At 57.1% G+C, this 19,694-nt stretch overlaps 1 protein-coding gene across 1 annotated transcript; it reads right to left on the reverse strand.

Annotated features, from left to right (window-relative positions):
• Positions 1-10,285: 10,285 nt before the first annotated feature.
• POP4 (POP4 homolog, ribonuclease P/MRP subunit) lies at positions 10,286-18,074 on the reverse strand. Its single transcript, XM_066243144.1, has 7 exons — positions 17,834-18,074; positions 15,797-15,849; positions 14,239-14,462; positions 12,962-13,039; positions 12,749-12,810; positions 11,462-11,563; positions 10,286-10,760 (listed from the first exon to the last, which is right to left on the reverse strand). Exons 1-7 carry the CDS (start codon positions 17,838-17,840, stop codon positions 10,624-10,626), a joined length of 663 nt encoding a protein of 220 aa, XP_066099241.1. The 5' UTR covers positions 17,841-18,074; the 3' UTR covers positions 10,286-10,623.
• Between the last annotated feature and the right edge of the window lie 1,620 nt (positions 18,075-19,694).

Genomic DNA, 19,694 nt, shown 5'->3' on the forward strand with positions numbered 1-19,694 from the left:
GAGCTGGGCAAGAGACAGCACTGCAGTGGGAGCTGATGGGGCTCCAGGTGCCTCAGCTCCACCCAGGGCCTTCCCCAGGGGAGGGCTGGTGCTAGAAGGCACCGAGCTGTGTGCCCTGTCCTGGGTGGTGTGGGCGGAGGCTGTGAGGTGGGACCCGGGTTGGGACACGCCTGTCCCAGGGGAATGGGGCCAAGACTTGGGCTGAGAAGGGAAGGGGTGGGGGTGAGCAAGGAGAAGAGAGGAGAAGCCCGACCCCCTGCCTCCACCATCTTCAAAGCTGTCACCTTCATTGTCAAGGACACACGGTGCTTACTGAGCAGCGGAGAGAAGCCACAGCCTCACAAAGATACTGAACCTTTCTTCATAAAATGCGTTGCCAACATTTCATACTGAGAGATCTCGCATAAAAACCAGGACTTTCGGCTTCTTTACCCTCCAGGAGGACCTGCCCCTTTAGATGGGGCACGTGTTTCCCCATTCACTGCCGTCCCCACTGGGCTCTGTGGTGTCCCTCTTACTCAGTTTACCCACTTTCGCCCCTGCATTTGAAGAAGCATGAGGACTCACGGGTCCTGATTGTGTAGCCAGCCCTCTGTGCACCACACAGAGGAGGGGACAAGGCCCCACGATCCCAGAAGCTGAGATGTAACCGTGGGAGTCTGTTGTCACATAGAGACCCTGGGGAATGCCATCCCAAGTGTATATACTTTTTGTCACCTGGCATGGTGGAAGGGGGTTCTGAGCTGAGTCCGTTAGACCATGTTCTATGATCCCCTCAGAGCCAGAGCCCCGACATTCCTGTTAAGAGGGAGCTTCTTGGGGGGAAGGTAGGCCCTGCCTTGGCTGAGTAGCCGTGGCCAGGGAGCTGGGAAGCCCGGTGCAGTCACGGCTGTCTGGTTCGCAATGGCGCCCTGGCATCCAACACTGTGCCTGGCACAGGGCAGGTCTTCCTCAGGAAGAGGAGGGTTTTCCAAGATTCTGGAGAACTGGAGAGAAGAGGTTGGTCCTTGGAGTCAGGAGACCCCAACTCGTCTTCTCTCCTTGTAGGTCCTTCTCTCCCCTCGAGCCTCAGTTTCCTGTCGGTCCTTCCTTCCAGCTCTGCCATTCTGGGTGGCACTCTGGGAAACGTCCTGGAGGCAGCCCAAGCCCCGGCCCTGAAGCTGTCCAGCCCACAGGGACCGGCCAGGGTGGAGGAGGCCTGGGCGGAGGGCCACGCTCCTCCAACAAGAGGAAAAACTCGTGACTCAGGGAAAGGCAGAAGTTGAGTCAGCCAGGCCACAAGCTGTGGAAAAAGTGAGGTCTCCCTGAGGCGTTTTCTGCTCCTGGGGTAAGAAGGCCTTTCGGAGGAAAAGCTCCCAGATGGTGGGAATCAGGGCTCAGGACTGTGCCAGGGCCCAGGGTTCTCAGGGCTGGGAAAACAAGAAGTCGGGAAAACAAATAGAGAAAAGGAAGCAGAGTCATTCTGCTTATAATGGGCGGGTCTTGAACTTGGCTCCAGATGGGTTCGATTCCCATGGCTCCCCCGCGCTGCTTCCTTTGTCAGGAGTCCACCCGGGATGCGGAGTGTCGCAGCCCTGCGGACGTGGGATGTCTGGGAAGATTTCTGTTCCAGGATTTACGCGGGTGGTTTTAACGGCGGAAAGCCTGAGGTGTTTGCAAACTGCAATTCCAAAGGAAAAAAAATCAAGATTTTTGGATTTGAGGGCTGAGGGTTTGGGTTTGAAGCGGGACCTCGCCCACTCTCCGCCACCGCACCACAGAACCCGGGTGGTGGTGGGGGCGTGGGGGCGTGGCTCTCTGCCTCACGCCCTGCCTCCGCCAGTCAATATTTGTTCCTGTCTGCGGGTGTGTTTGCCCGTGTTTGTCATTCCAAGTCGGTGCATCCTTCTCGTGTTTGTGGGTACCTGCGGGCCGGCGTGCCATCACGGGTTCCCCCACGGGGCTCTGAGTAGGCCAAAGGGGAAAATGAGAAAAACAAGGACAGGAACAGTGGCCTTTGAGCCAGGCTCCCGGTGTTGCAGGTCAGTAGAGTCCTCAGAGTGAGCGAGACCTTGTTTCTCTCGTCGGGGGAGGCCGAGAGGCGAGGGCCGCCGCCCCCTCCCGTGTTACTGGAGGGAGTGTGCATGGGTCCGTCTGCTTCCTAAAACCACGGGCGGCGTCTGCCAGAGCCCAGCACGTGCTGTCCTGTGCCTGGAAATTCCACCTCAAGGCACCAGCCACGAGAAATGAGGGCACCTGTCCACCAAAATGAATGTGCACGAGTGTTGGAAAAGCATAGCTCCAAACTGAACACAACCCAAATGTCGCTCAGTGGTAACGTGGGTAATGAGCAGTGATGTAGCCCCGCAACGGATTATCTTGATTTGGGCGATGCTGCTCTGTGTGTGCATGTGGCAATTTCACAAGTCAGTCAGACTTCTTCCCTCCCCCCCAAACCTGAACAAGCAGAACTCGGATAAGTAAAAATAAGCCAGCATTCGATCAAAGATATACAATAACAACAACAAAAAGCAAAAACTTCTCCCACTAAATGAAATAAAACTGGGTAAAACGAAACAAAACAAAAAACAATCTAGGCATGGACACAGCCGTCCAAAGGCCAGCGGTCTTTCTAAAGTAAGGTGACCAATTGTCCTCCTTTAGGGAGGATAGTCCTCCTTTTGTAAGTTCCGTCCTCCCTCAAAAAGTGTCCTCCTACATGTACTCCTTTTTTTATTTTTATTTTTTTAATATATTTTTCCGAAGCCAGAAATGGGGAGGCAGTCAGACAGACTCCCGCATGCGCCCTACCAGGATCCACCTGGCACGCCCACCAGGGGGCGATGCTCTGTCGAGACCAGAGCCACTCTAGAGCCTGAGGCAGAGGCCACAGAGCCATCCTCAGCGCCCGGGCCAACTTTGCTCCAATGGAGCCTTGGCTGCAGGAGGGGAAGAGAGAGACAGAGAGGAAGGAGAGGGGGAGGGGTGGAGAAGCAGATGGGCGCTTCTCCTATTTGTCCTGGCCGGGAATCAAACCCGGGACTCTGCACGCCAGGCCGACGCTCTACCACTGAGCCAACTGGCCAGGGCCTATGTCCTCCTTTTTGGTACTGGAAGACTAATCAGGAAATGTCTGTATTCGATCGATGCAGAGTCGATCCATTGCATGTGATGTGATGTACTTGTATTTAAATGAGTACTTTTTTCTTACAATTATTATTAAAAATCAATAGGCATGTAAGCATAATTACAATATAAAATATTACAAATGTTTTTATTATGCATTTATCATATTATAGTGTATTGTTGCAATGAATAAAATGTTTCTTTTATTTATGATACTGTTTTCTTCAATTTATTTTTATCCTTTTCATTGTAAAAAAGTTGGTCACCTTATTCTAAAGAGGCTACTAGAGTTAAGAGACAGAAGGTGTCAGAAGTAAGCTGAGTTCTTACGGCTGCCCTGACCCCCTTGTGTCCACCCCCCAAAACCGTTGGGGGGAAGGAACAGTAATATGACCAAGCCTCAGAGAGATGATTCGGGGATACCCTCCGATCGGAGACCCAGTCTACAGTTATCAGCTTCGCTGGGAGGAGATGCTGACGTGACCAGCATCTCCCGGGCCTCAGGGGGGCAGGACCGACCACATGCCCCCACTTTGTTCCATTTTCCCTGGCTGGAATCCCAGCCAGAAGCAGGGGACGGAAGAGTCGGGTCACCATTATATCAATTTCCTCCAGCCTCAGATGCCACGGTGGTGGTTCAGCGAGCAGAGGAGTGCTGGTGGGTCTGACAACACGTCCGAACGTCCCCCCGTGTCCTCCGGTTTCCTTTGCGTGAAGCAGAAAGAACGTTCTAGACTCCAGAGCAAAGGCTGCTCCTGTTTCCTGTTCAAGTCAGTTCCGAGCTGTCCCCAGGACCATGGTGGTTGGGGGCGGGGGCCTCTCACCAGGCCAGCTGCTTTGCCATCGGAGTGGGCCTGACCTCCGTGGTGGTGACTGGGGACCGCGCCCAGGAGCTCCGTCTGGAGCCGGGGCCGGGGCCCTGGGGGGACGGCAGGGACGAGGCAGCTTGCCTGTGTCCTTTCTCCCTCATCTTGTCCCAGCTCGGCTTTCTGTCCCGCCGGCCAGCCTTACCCCTCTGGGGACTTGAGTTTCTTTCTCTTTTGTCTGTCATGCAGAACCAGGACGGCCACGGGTATAGGTCAGCACGCCACCCAGGAAGCCGGAATCCTTCCCCTTACCAAGCTAGAACGCTGAGGACTCCCAGCCTGCGCGCTGGCGGTCCCCGCGGCGCTGGTGAGCCGCTCCGAGCTGCTCCAGGAACGAGGGTGGCTTGCTGCCCCCGTGGAAGCGCGGGAAGTACTGCTCAGCGAGATTTCCTTGCGCCCCTTTCTGTCGTTTCTCTGTTGAAACACACCGTTCTCTGTGTCCAGAGGCCCATCTATTTTTTAAGATGTCAGCATCCATCTGGCGGGGTGGGCCACCCAGGGGCTCCCCTATTTAAGCAGGTAAGAAGCCAGGGGCGGGTGGGGTGCAGGGCGCAGTTCAGGCAGCAAGCCTGCCCTGCCGGCTAGAATCCGCATTAGCCGGCAGACCTGTTACAGCAGCCGCGAGAGGGTTCTGGAGAAGAGGGTCCTGCGGTCTGTCCGGGGAGTAGTTATCTAACCACGTTCCGGGCTGATTTGAGGCACTCATCTGGACCAAATGCCTTCCCCACACCCCGGGAGTGGCTTCATGAGGCGGCCGCCAGGCCCCATCGAGTCTTATTGCTTAATTAAAAACAAATTCCCGAGTAATTTATTACTTTACTTTGTATTTTTTTAAAATTATTTTTTATTTTTTTGTCTTCCCATAAAGCCATGCAAAGGGAGCTGAGTGTTCCTGGGTGTGGGGCTGCCGGGCTGGCCCCGGGGCCCTCGGGGGGTTCTCTGCGCCTCCAGATCCTTACCTGTAGGGGGGAGTGATGCTCGCAGGGACCTCGGGGCGGCTGCGCAGGTTTAGAGGAGTTAAGGCAGGTGTCGCACTCGGGACAGTGGCTTTCAACGGCTCCGTAAGCGTTCTCGCGTCTGCAAGCACGTGGTGCGTCTTCTTAAAAAGTACGTGTCTGTGAACTCCATCTCAACTCACGCTTCCTCATAGCCTTTTATTATTATTATTATTATTTTTTTTAAATTAGGGATGAGACGTCTAGAAATCACTTTGTTCCGATGATAAAATTAAGTCACCCAGAAAGAAGTGGCCACTCTTGGCACGACAGGTCCTGACTTGTGTGGAAGCGGGTGTGGCTTACCGTGGGGGTGCAAGCCCGGGAGAAATTGCACATGGAAGCCGTAAAGAAGACAGAGTTGCTGTCTCCACCTTACAGTCCTGATCGCCTGAAACGTGGGTCTCGGGGTCCCGTGCTGCCTCGCCGCGCACAGGCCGTGGGGTGGGGGAGGCTGCCTGGCCGGATGGGTCACTGGCCAGCGTCAGGGCTGCTGTGGGTGCTGACCTTTGTCCATCGTTAGGGCCACACCCGTGGCTCCTTTTTATTTTTTATTTTTCTGGTCAGACAACAAATACCTGAACACTCATTGTGTGCAAAGCTGTGTCTCGATGGCACTGAGGTTACAATGGTTTTGCTGGTGAACGAGGCAGACAAGCCCCCTGGCATTCACGGAGCTCACCGTGAGAAAATGACCATGAACAAGCAGGTCCGGTGGTCAGGTGCCAGGAGGTGGTGCAGAAAGGGAAGGTGGGGTGTGCTGCGGATTTGTGGGGACAGCGGTCTTCCCGCACGCAATGCTGTCGGGCATCCAGATGGCAATGTGGGCGGGCAGTGGTGTTCATCTGCTTGGCGCACATTCATTGGGCAGCCGTGAGGGTCAGACGGTGCTTCTGGACCACGAGGGGCACAGCAGCCATCACGACAGAGTCACCCTTCAGGAGCTCACGCTTGGAAAGTGGAGAGGCTCAGGAGGGGGTCAGGGGCTGGGGGCAGTGAGCCTGCTACCATGATTTTGAGCCTTAAAATTTTTTAAATTATTTATTCATTTTACAGGAGAGAAAGAGAGAGGAGAGAGAGAGAGAGAGAGAGAGAGAAGGGGGGAGGAGCAGGAAGCATCAACTCCCATATGTGCCTTGACTGGGCAAGCTCAGGGTTTTGAACCAGTGACTTCAGCGTTCCAGGTTGATGCTCTATCCACTGAGCCACCACAAGTCAGGCTTAAATTTTTTTTTTTTTTTAATGATTTTAAAGAGAGAGAAGAAGGGACAGAGAGAAACACTGATTTGTTGTTCCACTTATTTACGCATTCATCCGTTGATTCTTGTATCTGCCCTGACCAGGGATTGAACCCACAACCTTGGCGTATATCAGGACGATGCTCCAATCACCCGAGCTACTGGCCAGGGCAATTTTGAGAGCATTAAGGGTCCTTGAAGTTGTGGGTGAGACCACCTTGGGGACGGATGAGATGGTGTTTGGGCCCCATCCCACATTTAGGAGTTCAGAAGATGAGGAAGGATCATGAACGGTCCCTGAGGAGCGGCCAGGGAGGCAGGAGGGCCGTCAGGGAGAGTGGGGCGCAGCGAGGCGACGTCACCCGTGTCAAACGCTGACGAGACCAAGTGAGTACTGACCGCGGCGAGATGTAGTCCGTTTGAGGGAGGCCAGTGAGAGGGTTGCTGGGGCCAGAAGCCCGTTTTCTGTTTCCACTCGCTGTGTACCTCACCCCACTGCCCACCCCTCCTTGTCCTCCCCAGACCCACGCGCCTGCTGGAATTTAGGGAGCTTCTCCGGGGGAGGACCCATTTCCTTCTCTGTCATCATCCTCGCCTCAGCCAGGAGCCCAGTCTGAGTGACCGGGCCGGCAAACGTCTCCAGTGAAAGGTACGGGGGGCAGGTCCGTGCTCCGGGCTGGAGCTGCCTTGCTGTGGCTGGAGTGTGGCATCATCTGCGGGCAAAGCCGGGCCAGGACGCAGAATGGCTGGACCCCGCCGGGGACGCTGGCCTATCTCATCGTCCGTCTTCTTAGCCGTGTCCGCCTGTCACAGCTCAGGAAAAATGACCAAGCATGTTACTGTAATTTTTTTTGGGGGGGGGTATTTTTCTGAAGCTGGAAACGGGGATAGACAGTCAGACAGACTCCCGCATGCGCCCGACCGGGATCCACCTGGCGCGCCCACCAGGGGCGACGCTCTTCCCACCAGGGGGCGATGCTCTGTCCCTCCATGGCGTCGCTCTGTCACGACCAGAGCCACTCTAGCGCCTGGGGCAGAGGCCAAGGAGCCATCCCCAGCGCCCGGGCCATCTTTGCTCCAATGGAGCCTTGGCTGCGGGAGGGGAAGAGAGAGACAGAGAGGAAGGAGGGGGGAGGTGGAGAAGCAGATGGGCGCTTCTCCTGTGTGCCCTGGCCAGGAATCGAACCCGGGACTTCTGCACGCCAGGCCGACGCTCTACCACTGAGCCAACCGGCCAGGGCCCTGACTGTAATTTTAACTTGTCTACTACTCTGGCTAATGACATCTATTTAAGACACCCATTAAAGGCCCATGAGGTTAATTAAATGGACAATTCCTATGCAGTTCTATTAGGACCCCCTCGATTAAATTAATATTATAGACATTTAACAGATGTCTTAATTAGGCATTATAGGAAAGAAACGCAAACGGAATTAGAACGAAAGTCATCATCCAGAAAGAGAGCTTTTTACCATTAATTTATGGCATTTTAGGGGGAACATTCGTGTTTACTCCTCAGATCCTGAGAGAGAAGCCGTTTGGCAATCTTGTCCGGTGTCCAGAAAGCGGCCTCCCGGGAGTCCACAACCTTAACCACGGTGTGTGCGTCAGAGCTGGAAGAGGCTGCAGACACCATCCGGAGCCCACGGTCTCCACACAGCAGCGGTCAGGGCAGCCAGCCGGGGTCTCACTGAAACGTGGAAGCACTTCTGCCCGTTCCACCCCGGAGTCTGACCGCAGCCCAGGACCTGGCTGCTGTCACAGGCTCCCTGCTGGTCCCAGTGCAGGGTCCCTGGAACTGGCTGAGGACCCAAGAACCCTGTACGGAGTGTGGAAAGGCCAGACCAGCATCTGAGAACGGGGGCCAGGCTAGGGACTGCAGCCTTTCCAGGGGCCACAGCTGGTCTGTCTCAGGTGGGACAGTTCCTCGACTGTTACGGACGGAATTACAACCCCCTTCCCCAATTCCTGTGTCGAAGCCCTGACAGTTCCAAGGGACTGTGTTTGGAGATGGGGCTTTTAAGGAGGTAATTAGGGTTAAATGAGGTCAGAAGGGTGGGGCCCTAACCCCTCGGGACTGGTGTCCTGAGAAGAAAACACAGCAGCTCTCTCTTGAGCTCCACGATGCACTCAGAGGGGGGCCGTGTGAGGACCGTCAAGAGCATGGCCGAGGACAGCTCTCTCCGGACACCAACCCCGACGGCACCTTGGTGTCCAGCCCCCTTCCTCCAGGTGTGCTGTCCTGTCCTCCTCTGGAGCTGCTCTGCCTGGCCTCTGGGGGCCCTGTTCTGGGGCCGCGTCCTGCACACGGCTGGCTGGCCCCGGGGCACGTTGAGGTCCTAGGGCCCACTCAGTGTACGGGGACTGAGGGTCCCTGGCTGATGTCTTCCGGTCCCTTAGCCTGAGGTGTTCAGCACCCTGCTGCTCACGGCCTTTGGGGCATGAAGGTTCATGCATGAGGCCAACCGAGCTGGGTCTCACAGGAGCCTCCAGGCCCAGTGCTCTTGCTCTGCGGGGTTCTGCTCCCTGGACATGGAGGTGGGAGACCGGGGCGCCCTCCAGGACCATGTCCCCAGCCGTGGCCTGATCCCTGGCAGCGGTTATCAGCCTCATCAGGAGTGCTCACTTCGAGTGGCTGTCCTGCCCGGCCTGGGCCCTTCTCGTCCCGTCTGCTGGGGGATGGCTTGTCCTTGGGGACACCCGGCGTCCTAGAAGCAGGCATGCCCAGCGCCACCACGGCAGGTCTCGCCTTGGGGAGAACAACAGCTAATTCCAGAAACTCGAGTCTGTGCCAGGTGCGGGCAGCTTTCACGTGTCAAGTGGCACCCAGCTCTTCTGGGAAGTGACTGTTTACATAACACTGGCTGCCTTTCCTGTCGGAGGGCGGCTGGAGCGCCTGGCTCAGGGCGCCAGCACCTGTGCCCTGCGTTTACACCGAGGATAGACTCCCAAGGGACCGGATCACAGGCAGCACACACGTGAGGACAAATGTCTCTCACCTTGTCACCACATCGCTCTGCCACAGTGTGGCTGCAAACCCCGGCTCCGCCCCTCAGGTGGGAGGCCCTGGGCCGGGAGCGCTTCAGTCAGTCTCCTGGTGGCAAAGTGAGAAAACCACAGCCGGGCTCAGTCAAGGTGGTGCTGGGACTTGAACTGTGCAACGCGGGCAGTGATGGCTAGACTTGTGGCAGCACCCACGCACTCAGAACCAGCCTGGTGAGCACCAGACAGCACGCACACCACACGCAGCCGCAGAGAGGTCGGCCTGTGACCCTGAGTGCCAAGAGCCTCGGGTCTCCAGTCGTAAAGTCAGGGGGCCCGCACCACCACTGAGTCCCTCTCCCAGGGTGGACTCCGGGGGGGGGGACGACAGTGAGAAACAAAGCCCCCGGTGTTGCCACGCCTCTTGGTGGGAAGAAAAGCAGGTGACATTTGCTACCGGGAATGCTTCTGTCTGGACCTCGGACACCTGCTTCTCGGAAGAAAGGGCAGCGGGTCCTCTGAGCCACCTGCTCCCTGGCACAGGCACCAGAAGGCTGGCCCCGCCACCCTGTCCCTCAGGCACTGGCCGGCTTGGACACGGGCCCTGCACAGAAGGGCCGTCTGCTGGCCTGCAGCCACGTGGCCACACAGAGCTGGGCTCAGGTCAGGGCCTGGGCTTTTGGCCATAAAAATGGAACTAAGATGTCAGCGAAGTCTGCTGTTGGGGACGCTGGTTTCACCAGTGGGTCAGACCTCAGGAGTCACAGCCTTGTTCTGCTGCAGTCCCTTCCTCCACAGGTGACGGGCTCAGGCGTGAGAACCTGCTGGTTCATGCTCCATTCCGGAACCGGTGCCGAGTGCAGCCAGACTGGCACCCTCCCCTGCCCTGTGCCGCCCCCGAGCTCTAATTCCTGGAGCCACTTCCATTTACAGGAAAGGAGAGCCCTCAGGTCAGTCGGGCAGCAGGTGCGACTTAAAGGCACGTGTCTCGGACGCCGGGCGCTGTTGGCAGGCATCTGCAGGAGCAGAGCGCAAGGCCAGGGGGCACAGTCCGGACCGGTCCCTCCCCGCTGCCGCCCTGCCAAAACCACACCTCTCATCCGGAGCCCACGTCTGCACGTGTGTTTTATTGTCACTGAAACAATGACTCATCACAGGACACTCAGAAGCAGAAAAAGAACCCGACACCCCACTCTTCGGCCAGCGTGGACCTCGTGTTTCCTGCGTCCCTTCTCTCTGGAGTGATAAAAATTAAGCCCCGCCCCCAGAACTAGGCAGTGCCTGCTCCCTGTGTTCAGCACGGTGGTGGTGTTTCTTCCCGACAATTAATTGTTGTCACCTCACTTCCGCTGGCCAGGTGGTCCCCAACAGAACGGGAGCTGGGGGCCTGCGAGCCTGCACTTCCGTGGTCGTCAGTGACCACGTGGCGGCCAGAGCTCACAGGTCGATGCTGCCTTTCGCTTTGAACTTCTTCGCGGACCGCTCACTGGACCGAAGCTGGAATTTGCTCCCGTAAATATAGGAAATGAAGCCGTCGGTTTCCACGGCGAACACACTGTTCAGCTTGGGGATCACTGAAGGAAAGGAGAGAGGGTGAGGGGACAGCCGCACACTCTCCTTCTCACGGAGTTTGTCAGAAACATGTGAACAGGGAAACGGGACCCGCGAGGGCACCAGCCGGGCTTGCCGGGGCTCCTGTGCCACAGCCGACGCAGTCACATCTCAGATGCAGCTCAGCAGGTAACTTTCAGGGCTAAAGGCTCTGAGCCCAATTCTCAGAGCCAGAAATGCTTAGGAAAATGCCAGAATCGGGTCTCCCCACTTCACTCTGACGGGCTCACGGCCTCACACTCAATGGGAAAACTATAACCACTTTCTGAGGTTAAAACTCGAGCAAAATGGGAATGAAGGAAGCAGCAGGTAACACCAGCTCAAAGTCAAAGGAACCGGACCGCCAAGTGTGGTTCTGACGGGGTGGGTCTGTGTGTGCTCACGCCTGTCCACCAGAGACAGGCTCCAGCAAGCGAGAGGGCTAGTTCGCCGGCCTCCTGGAACCTGGGGGCCCCACCAAGGGCAGCTCGGGACTCCAGGGGCAGGCCCACCCTGGCCGCCTCCCTGTTGTGTGGTCAGCTGCACTCCTCCGGGTGGGCCGTGGGGCAGGTGCCTGGAACCAGTGCTGGCCGAGGCCACAGCGAGCCCGCAGACGGGCGAGGAGGGGCAGACGCCGTGGCCGGCAGGTCACAGCCCATGCGCCCGCAGAGACACGGTCACGTACCTTTCAGGCGGTCTTCTTTGGTAATGACTTTGAAAACATGCTTTGTTTCCTGTAGAAGGATCCCTGTGACACCCACGTAGGAGGGGCACTTGGATTTCGTGACTGCAGAGGAAGAAGGCAGGTCTCGGTCAGTCTCTGCCGTGTGGGTAGGGGTAGGGGTGGGGGCTGGGGGGCGGGGTGGGGGTGGGGCTGAGGTGCGCGAGGACCCCGGCTGCCCGATCCACTGCCTGTGACCTCGCAGCCTCCGCTATGGTTGGACAGGGCAGCCTTTGGAGGGCCAGCTGCCAAGGAGGCGTGGGCAGGATTGGGGAGCCAAGAGGTCCCTTGTGTGTCCAGCCTGAGTCCGGTTGTTTGGATGCAGCCGTGCGAGTTGTAGGATCTGAATGAACACCACCTGTCATGAGTTCCCAGGACCCTGCTCTGGCTGCAATGGGACTGGCCACCGCGCCCGCAGTGGGGGAGGGGACCCGCTCTAGGGCAGCAGCAGACACAGGGCACCTGCGAGGGGCCCGGCCGGTCAGTGAACACAGTCCAGGGTGCTGCTCCCACAGAGCTCGTGTCCTGGCAGGAGTGGGAATGCCGACCAAACCGGACACTGCTTTCTGACCTCAACAAGCACTCTGGGTCAAGGTCAGCACCCGAGATGGCAACCTGGGAGGTGTCAGTCAGAGCTGACATTTAAGCCACGGGACTGGGTGAAAGCGGCCTTCTGTTCCAGACGCCAGGCTGTGGGCGAGCACCTACAGCCACCACGCCTGCTGGGACTGCTGTGGGGACCCCCTTGTGGAGTCCGTCCAGAGAGTGTTCAGTGAGTGGCCAGAACTGGCAGGTCATCTCCACCCCCGTGCTGACCTGGGGTGCCCACGAGCAGGCCGGCCGGCAGGTCATCTCCACCCCCGTGCCGACCTGGGGTGCCCACGAGCAGGCCGGCCGGCAGGTCATCTCCACCCCCGTGCCGACCTGGGGTGCCCACGAGCAGGCCGGCCGGCAGGTCATCTCCACCCCCGTGCGGACCTGGGGTGCCCACGAGGCGGCCGGCCGGCAGGTCATCTCTACCCCCGTGCCGACCTGGGGTGCCCACGAGGCGGCCGGCTGGCAGGTCATCTCCACCCCCGTGCGGACCTGGGGTGCCCACGAGGCGGCCGGCCGGCAGGTCATCTCTACCCCCGTGCCGACCTGGGGTGCCCACGAGGCGGCCGGCTGGCAGGTCATCTCCACCCCCGTGCGGACCTGGGGTGCCCACGAGGCGGCCGGGGCTGGGGGGCCAGGTGCTCCGAGGCCAGGTACCTGAGATGATGGCGCCGTGCAGATCTGCCTTCAGCAGCTTGCCCTGGATCAGCTGTGGCTGCCTGGGGGGAAACAGAAGCCTCTCTGTCCATGTGACCCCGCGCCCTGCAGGGGTGGGCGGGCGGGCCGTCCTGCAGAGAGCTGGCCGCCTCCAACAGTGCTCACAAGGCAGGGTGCTGACCTGAAGGGCACAGCCTCAGGAATGCAACTCACATGTCCGGCTTGAGGCCGCTGCACAGGTCCCGGATGTACTGTTTCCAGAGCTCATGCAGAGGGACGAAGAGGTCGTATCTGCGGCCAGGTCAGAAAAGGGTCAACAGTCAGGCAGCCTGGGAGGATAATGTCCACCGTATGGAGCCTGGCTTCACGCCAAGGACGACCTGGGGTCAATGCGGACTGTCTCAGGTCGGGCGCTCCCCCCTCTCAAACCTGTGCCCTCGCTGGTGGAACGCGCCTGAGGCTGCGTTTCTGCTAACAGGAGGAGGAGGCACGCCTCCCGTGGCCTCTCACGCTCCCTGCCGGCTCGGTGCAGCTGGGACAGCTGGGGCTCAGGCAGCGTCTGAGACCACAGGCAGCGTCAAAAGGTACTGGAGCAGCACGGACACAGCGAGGGCCACGCCGCACGGGCCCCTGATGGCTGCGGAACTGCCTGCCCCACAGCCTAGCACCGGCCCACCTGGACTTCCCCTCACAAGAGAGACATGGACTTCAGTCTTGTTTAGGCTGCTGACTCGGGGGTTGTGATTACGGAAAAGCTGAACGAGGGAAGCCCTCACTGAATGGGAGGCGCTGGCTGCCACGCAGGACCCCGTGCAGATGACAGGCCCGCCCGGAAGGGGTGACGGACGAGGAAGAGCAAGCAGACGCGATGTCCCCAAGGGCTCACACCGGCTGTGGGCTCTGCGGTGGGGACACCAAGGCACGCCGGGCAGGGCGGCCCCTCCTGCACCCAGCGCCCGGCTGGTTTCCCGAGAGGGGCTGTGGACAAAGTGACGGGCTGCAGTGGCTGTGGGAGGCTATTTGGGTGCAGATCGCGAAGTAAAAGTCCACAAACAGTCTTCAGACACATCAACACGGGGCCGTGGCCAGGAGGGTGGCCCCTCAGCGGGAGGAAGGAACACGTCCTCCCACAAAGAGCCATGTGTCCCTTTCTGAAGCTTCCGAAACATGTGGGCATCACGTTCTTTGGCAATCAAACCCCAGTGGGTGATTCTGTCTGGTGCTATTAAAAGCTATACAGAGACATATATTAAGAAATCCAAGTTCTGCTTTTTCTAAAAAAGCTGGAAGACAAACAGCCTGTTGCCACGGGCAACAGACTCACTAAGGCAGGGGTCTCATCAGCGAGGGCTGGGACAGAAGCCAGCCAGGCCGCCGCGCCAGGAAAAGCCAACCCCAGACCCAGCCTGACTCGGTAAAGGAAGGCTGCCCCCTGGTGGCAGACGAGGAGGACGCGGCCACCCAGGGTGGAGGGCAGGAGGGCCTGGTACCTCTGCTGCTCTGGCTTGATGTCAAACAGCCGCAGCTCCCTCCGCTGCCTGGCGGAGAGGCCCCGGGACTTCTTCCTCCTCTCCTTCCGCTTCCGGCGGGGGAAGTACTCCAGGACGACGGCCTTGCGCTGCAGCTGGTCCTCACGGGCCTGCGCGCTCATGTGGGGTGTGCTGCGCTTCAGGAAGGCCCTGACGAAGGCCTCGGCCCGCTGGGGTCCCGAGTGCTGCGTGGAGACGGTGGTGTGGGACCCCGTGCCCTCCCACACCGAGGGGCTGCCTCCACTGACCGAGGCTCACATGACCTCTCACCTGCTGGGAGCCCACCCCCCTGCCCCCCGGCCCATCGTTGTCCAGATGCAAAAAGTCACATTCAAATGCTGGCTGCCTCCTACCCTGCTTCGCTGAAATTATTCTGATGATATTAAAAAAATATGTCAACAAATAAAGCCAACAACACAAACCCGCTCTCTGTTTGGAAGAGACTTCCCTGACCTCTGGCAGGGAGGGAAGACTGAGGAATGTTAGGACTCCTGCACGGCGCCACGTTGTGGCAGCACTCTGGCCACGTCGTGGCTACTCCCCAAGTCTGCGCCTGCATCGCCTGGGATACGGACCGTCAGACCTCTCAGCGCCCCACCCCTCCCTGTGCTCACTCTCTCAAGCCTGCCGCAGAGTGTCCTGTGACCGTGACGGAGCACAGGCTCCCCAGAGGGCTTCTGGGCAGAATCGCTGTCACAGCTGTGAGTGTAACTCTGGGAAGAACTCCAAGCGTCGCCGCCTCTCACGCCGCAGCCCCTGTCTGCTCCTCTCTCCAGTGCCTCCACCCTACGGTCTGCCACGGCCCGGGAGCACTGTCTGCGGAGGCCCTGCTTCTTGGCCAAGCCCTTTCTTGGATACTCACTGCACCCAGCAGGCTGGAAACACCCTGAGGCTAATGTGTCTGTGGTGAAGATGTGATATGCACAATCTTCAAGCGGCACACAGTAAGGGGAGCTAAAATCCCTCATCATTATGATCACTGTCAGAGAACAATTACTGGATTGTCTTAAACATATAACTGGCCCCTCCACGGAGGAGCCAAATAAAGGTATATTTGCCTTTCAAAATCTTGATTTCAAGGTATCTTCATGAGTCATCAGCATAGCTTCTGCCAATCGGACGACCACGGTCACAACACCCAGATTCTGCACCTGGGACTCTCACTTACGGAAGGTGACTTGCCTGCCCTCTTTGGGGGCACAGTGACCAGGTCAAATGACAGTGTCCACTAGGGCAGATTTCAGGTAGACATAGCCTGGTGTCCCCTACCCCACGGGGGATGGCACTGATCAGGAAGTCCCAGTGAACCAGGCCTGACTCTGGCATGACGAGAATGGAGACCAGCACGTGGAAATGGGCTGTCAGAACAACAGACCTGGCCTGAGCCCAACACGTCTACTGGGAGGATGAGGAGTGAGGCGTGGGAAAGGACACCTAAAGCAGCTTAAGGGCTTTGAAGCCACCGAGCCATCTTTGTCATCACCCCCACTGCTCCCAGCGTTCCTGCCAAGCACCTTACCTGAACATCAAGCTCTTTCGCCTCTTTCTGAGAGAAGGCATGGTAGATTACACCTGGGGGATTGAAACAAACAAACAAAAACAGGCACAAAATGATTCCTGTTGGATACAAGACCTAAGACGTCTTGTGAAAATAACTGCTTATTCAGAGATGGGAGAAGATGGGGTAGTACAAACAGCAGTTTCGAAGCTTTCCTGGAAGCCTCTTGTCCCGCCCTCTGGCCACACTCGTCATAGAAATCCCAAGGGTAGGCTTCAAAACAATGCTTCTCCAAAACATCAGTGTGTGTCAGAACCTCTGGGTCCTCTTAAAATATAGATCCTTGGGCCCCACCCCCAGAACCTGCATTTCTAGCAAGTTCTCAGATGAAACTGCAGGTCAGCAGATCACATGTGGAGTTGCACTGATTTAAGATTACCACAGGTTAGGAGCTCAAGAAGTGGCTCTATTTGTGAAGTAACTCATTTAAAAGTCATGTGATGCAGATGACTGGGAGTATTATGTTTTGTTGATAGTAAGATGCCACAGTTTAATATCTATGAAATTGGAATGTACCATATAATTGATGGTGTCCTAAACTGATAAAATACAACAGATGTTTCTTCAAGCTAAAAATACATGTATATATACACCACTGTGGTTTCAATCTCTAAAAACTTCCACACTCCTATTTCTTATTGAATGTGTCTGAAGAAAACCATGGCAGTGGGGACAAAGTCTGGGATGTGAACAGAGTATGAATGAGACAAAGGCCTGGTTTAAAATCTGGTTCACACTGCACTCTGTAAATTCCACCCCAGCTCCCTTGTGCATGTCTGATAAAGCAAACCAATGTGGTTACAAGTTTTTTTGTTTGTCTGTTTGCTTTGTTTTTGTTTTTTACAGAGACAGTGAGAGTCCGAGAGAGGGAGAGGGATAGTTAGGGACAGACAGACAGGAACAGAGAGAGATGAGAAGTATCAATCATCAGCTTTTTGTTGCAACACCTCAGTTGTTCATTGATTGCTTTCTCATATGTGCTTTGACCACAGGCCTTCAGCAGACTGAGTAACCCCTTGCTGGAGCCAGAGACCTTGGGTCCAAGCTGGTGAGCTTTGCTCAAACCAGATGAGCCTGCGCTCAAGCTGGCGATCTAGGGATCTCGAAGCTGGGTCCTCTGCATCCCAGTCCGACGCTCTACTCACTGCACCACCGCCTGGTCAGGCAGTTACAAGTTTTATATATTGAGTCTAGCTCTCCCTCACATGTAAGACGGGGATTATCACCTATTTGTAGAGAGAAACTTGCAAGGCCCAGAACCCTGGGGAATGACTGCTTCAATGTCACAGGAGCCTAGACTTGGAAGTCTTTTCTGTGACAACATACATCTGATAGTTAGTTACTGAGCACCCATTACGTGCCTTATTAAAATGTGCACGTATTTTATCTCATTATTCCGTCTGAACGACCCTTGAAGGCAATCGTTGTTCCTATTCTGCACGTGGGAAAACGGAAGCTCAGCTACGCCCAGGTGCATAACTTGGACACGCACGTAGGGACCGGCCGAGGTGGGACTCAGGATCCCGACGCCAGGCCCGGTTTTCCAGTGTCTACACGCCTCTGCCTAGCCCTGCCCCGCGTGCCTGCTCCCCTCTGTGGCATGTCTCTCCTCCGCCCAACTCCCAAAGCCGGCGTTAGCGGGGTCACTGCCCGGCAAGCTCGCAGAGCTTCACCCGGACCCGGGTCGTTCACAGAGCAGCAGGCTGGGCAGGCCTTGACCACGCTCAGCCAGGGAAGTGGCGGTCCAGTCGGGCGAAGGCCCTGGGCGGTCAGTCTTCGAGCACAGACACCCCCGAGCACACCCAGCAAAGCCGCCTCCAGCGAGGGCATCAACCCCCGGCTCAGGGGCCGGGCCTCTGGCGCTCAGCTGCCCCGATGATGTAAGGTGGGATAACCCCCAGGGCAGTTACATTCAATGTCCACAGCGACCCTTTCCACCCACCAGCACCCTGTACCCGACCCTTCGCATCCAGCTCCGTGGCCCTCAAGCCCACTCACTCTGCATGCTGGGTCCACTTCCGGCGCGCCCTGATGACGTCTCCTCCAGGGGCCGCTCACGCCTCCCCTCTCTCCACCTTCTTCAGCAGCCCTCGGTCACCACGGCCTCGGTCGTCACAGTCGGTGGCGGAGAGGTTCCTTGTGCCCACGCTCGCGGGGCACGCGGAGTCCACAGACGAACACGTTCGGGGGTCGCAGCTGGAGTCGCAGGTGCTCGGAGCTCGTGTGTGTGGGGGTGCCTCCCGTGACGTCACTGAGCGCGCCGACTTCGGGTGGCGCATGCGCCTGGAAGCGGGCGCCGCGGTCCGGAGAGCCTGGCTGGCTACCCACGTGGGTCTGTGTACTTTTTCAGCCTCTTGTTTCGTAGGCGGGGGAGCCTGGGAGCGCCGGGATTGCGGCCGAGGCGCGTGGAATGCCTAATTCTTCCCCCTCCCTCCCACAGTGCTGAGTGACAAACTCAAACACGGACACAGGTGCTTTCTTTCTTTTTTTTTTTAATTTTTATTTATTCATTTTAGAGAGGAGAGTGAGAAAGAGAGAGAGAGAGAGAAAGGGGGAGGAGCAGGAAGCATCAACTCCCATATGCGCCTTGACCAGGCAAGCCCAGGGTTTTGAACCGGTGACCTCAGCATTTCCAGGTCGACGCTTTATCCACTGCGCCACCACAGGTCAGGCCACAGGTGCGTTCTTGCTGGTGATGCTGTGAACGTTCCACGGGAAGCCGGCGGCGTGGCTGGGGGACCCGTCCACCGGAGACCTGCCCTCCCGTTTGATTATATTACTGTTCGCATAGACAAGAAAGGGGGAAAATTCTACAGTGAACACCTCTGTGCTCTTAGAGTCTACCGTCAACGTTTTGCTCTGTTGGTGAAGTTTCCTCTGATGGCTCCTTTAAGACCTTCAGGCTGTTAGGCTGAGTACTCAAGAGAAGTCGCCTAGACATAGACAACTTCTCAGAAGGATGGAGTCCCAACTATTAAAGAAGTGCGTGTCTGTGACAATTAGGACCCTTCCAGGAGATTTCCTGCCATTCCTTGGAGTCTAAGAAAAGGTTCATGGTCCTGAAGAACTACCAGCAAATCTGTAATGAGAACACGGGAGGTGTTTTCAGTGCAAGTTGTAATCCAGTTAAAAAAAAAGAAAAATCAGCATATTATTTACATATCATCACTCAGTGAGATGATGCCCATGTTAAAATAAAACAGGGCCTGGCACCCAGTCTCACCATTATCTGCATTCCCAGGTAGCTAAAACAGTCCCTTGATTGTGGGGCACATAATCTTGAAGGCTCAAGATGGCAGACATCCCTGGCCCTGCTTTGCCCTTGATCTGTGTGCTGGTCCAGACGTGGTGTATTGACGAGGAGAGCTGGAGGTGGTGACGTGGTGGAGGTGGTGATGGTCATGGTGATGATGGTGGTGGTGGTGATGGTGATGGTGATGATGGTGATGGTGGTGGTGGTGATGGTGGTGGTGGTGATGGTGATGGTGGTGGTGATGATGGTGGTGGTGGTGGTGGTGATGGTGATGGTGGTGGTGATGATGGTGATGGTGGTGGTGGTGATGGTGATGGTGGTGGTAGGGGGAACTCGGACGCAGTGGCCCCACCAGTCATTTCTTAGACTCAGTGATGCCACTGGAGACTGCCCAACCCGATAGAGAGTGAAGAACCTGGGAAGTAAGGTGCCAGTGCTGAATGGGACATTCCTGCCAGGCACACCCTCCCCTGCTGGGTAACCGGGTGCTCTGGGTACAAGAATCCAAGGATGGATGCTGATAGGAGGATGGCCTAGCAATCCGTCTGCTCACGAGGCAGCACTGTGCTCCAAATTAGTTCAAGACGAACCAGTGAGAATTCCGAA

The sequence above is a fragment of the Saccopteryx bilineata genome, chromosome 9 (genome assembly GCF_036850765.1).
Source record: "Saccopteryx bilineata isolate mSacBil1 chromosome 9, mSacBil1_pri_phased_curated, whole genome shotgun sequence".
In the NCBI taxonomy this organism is placed as follows: Eukaryota; Metazoa; Chordata; class Mammalia; order Chiroptera; family Emballonuridae; genus Saccopteryx; species Saccopteryx bilineata.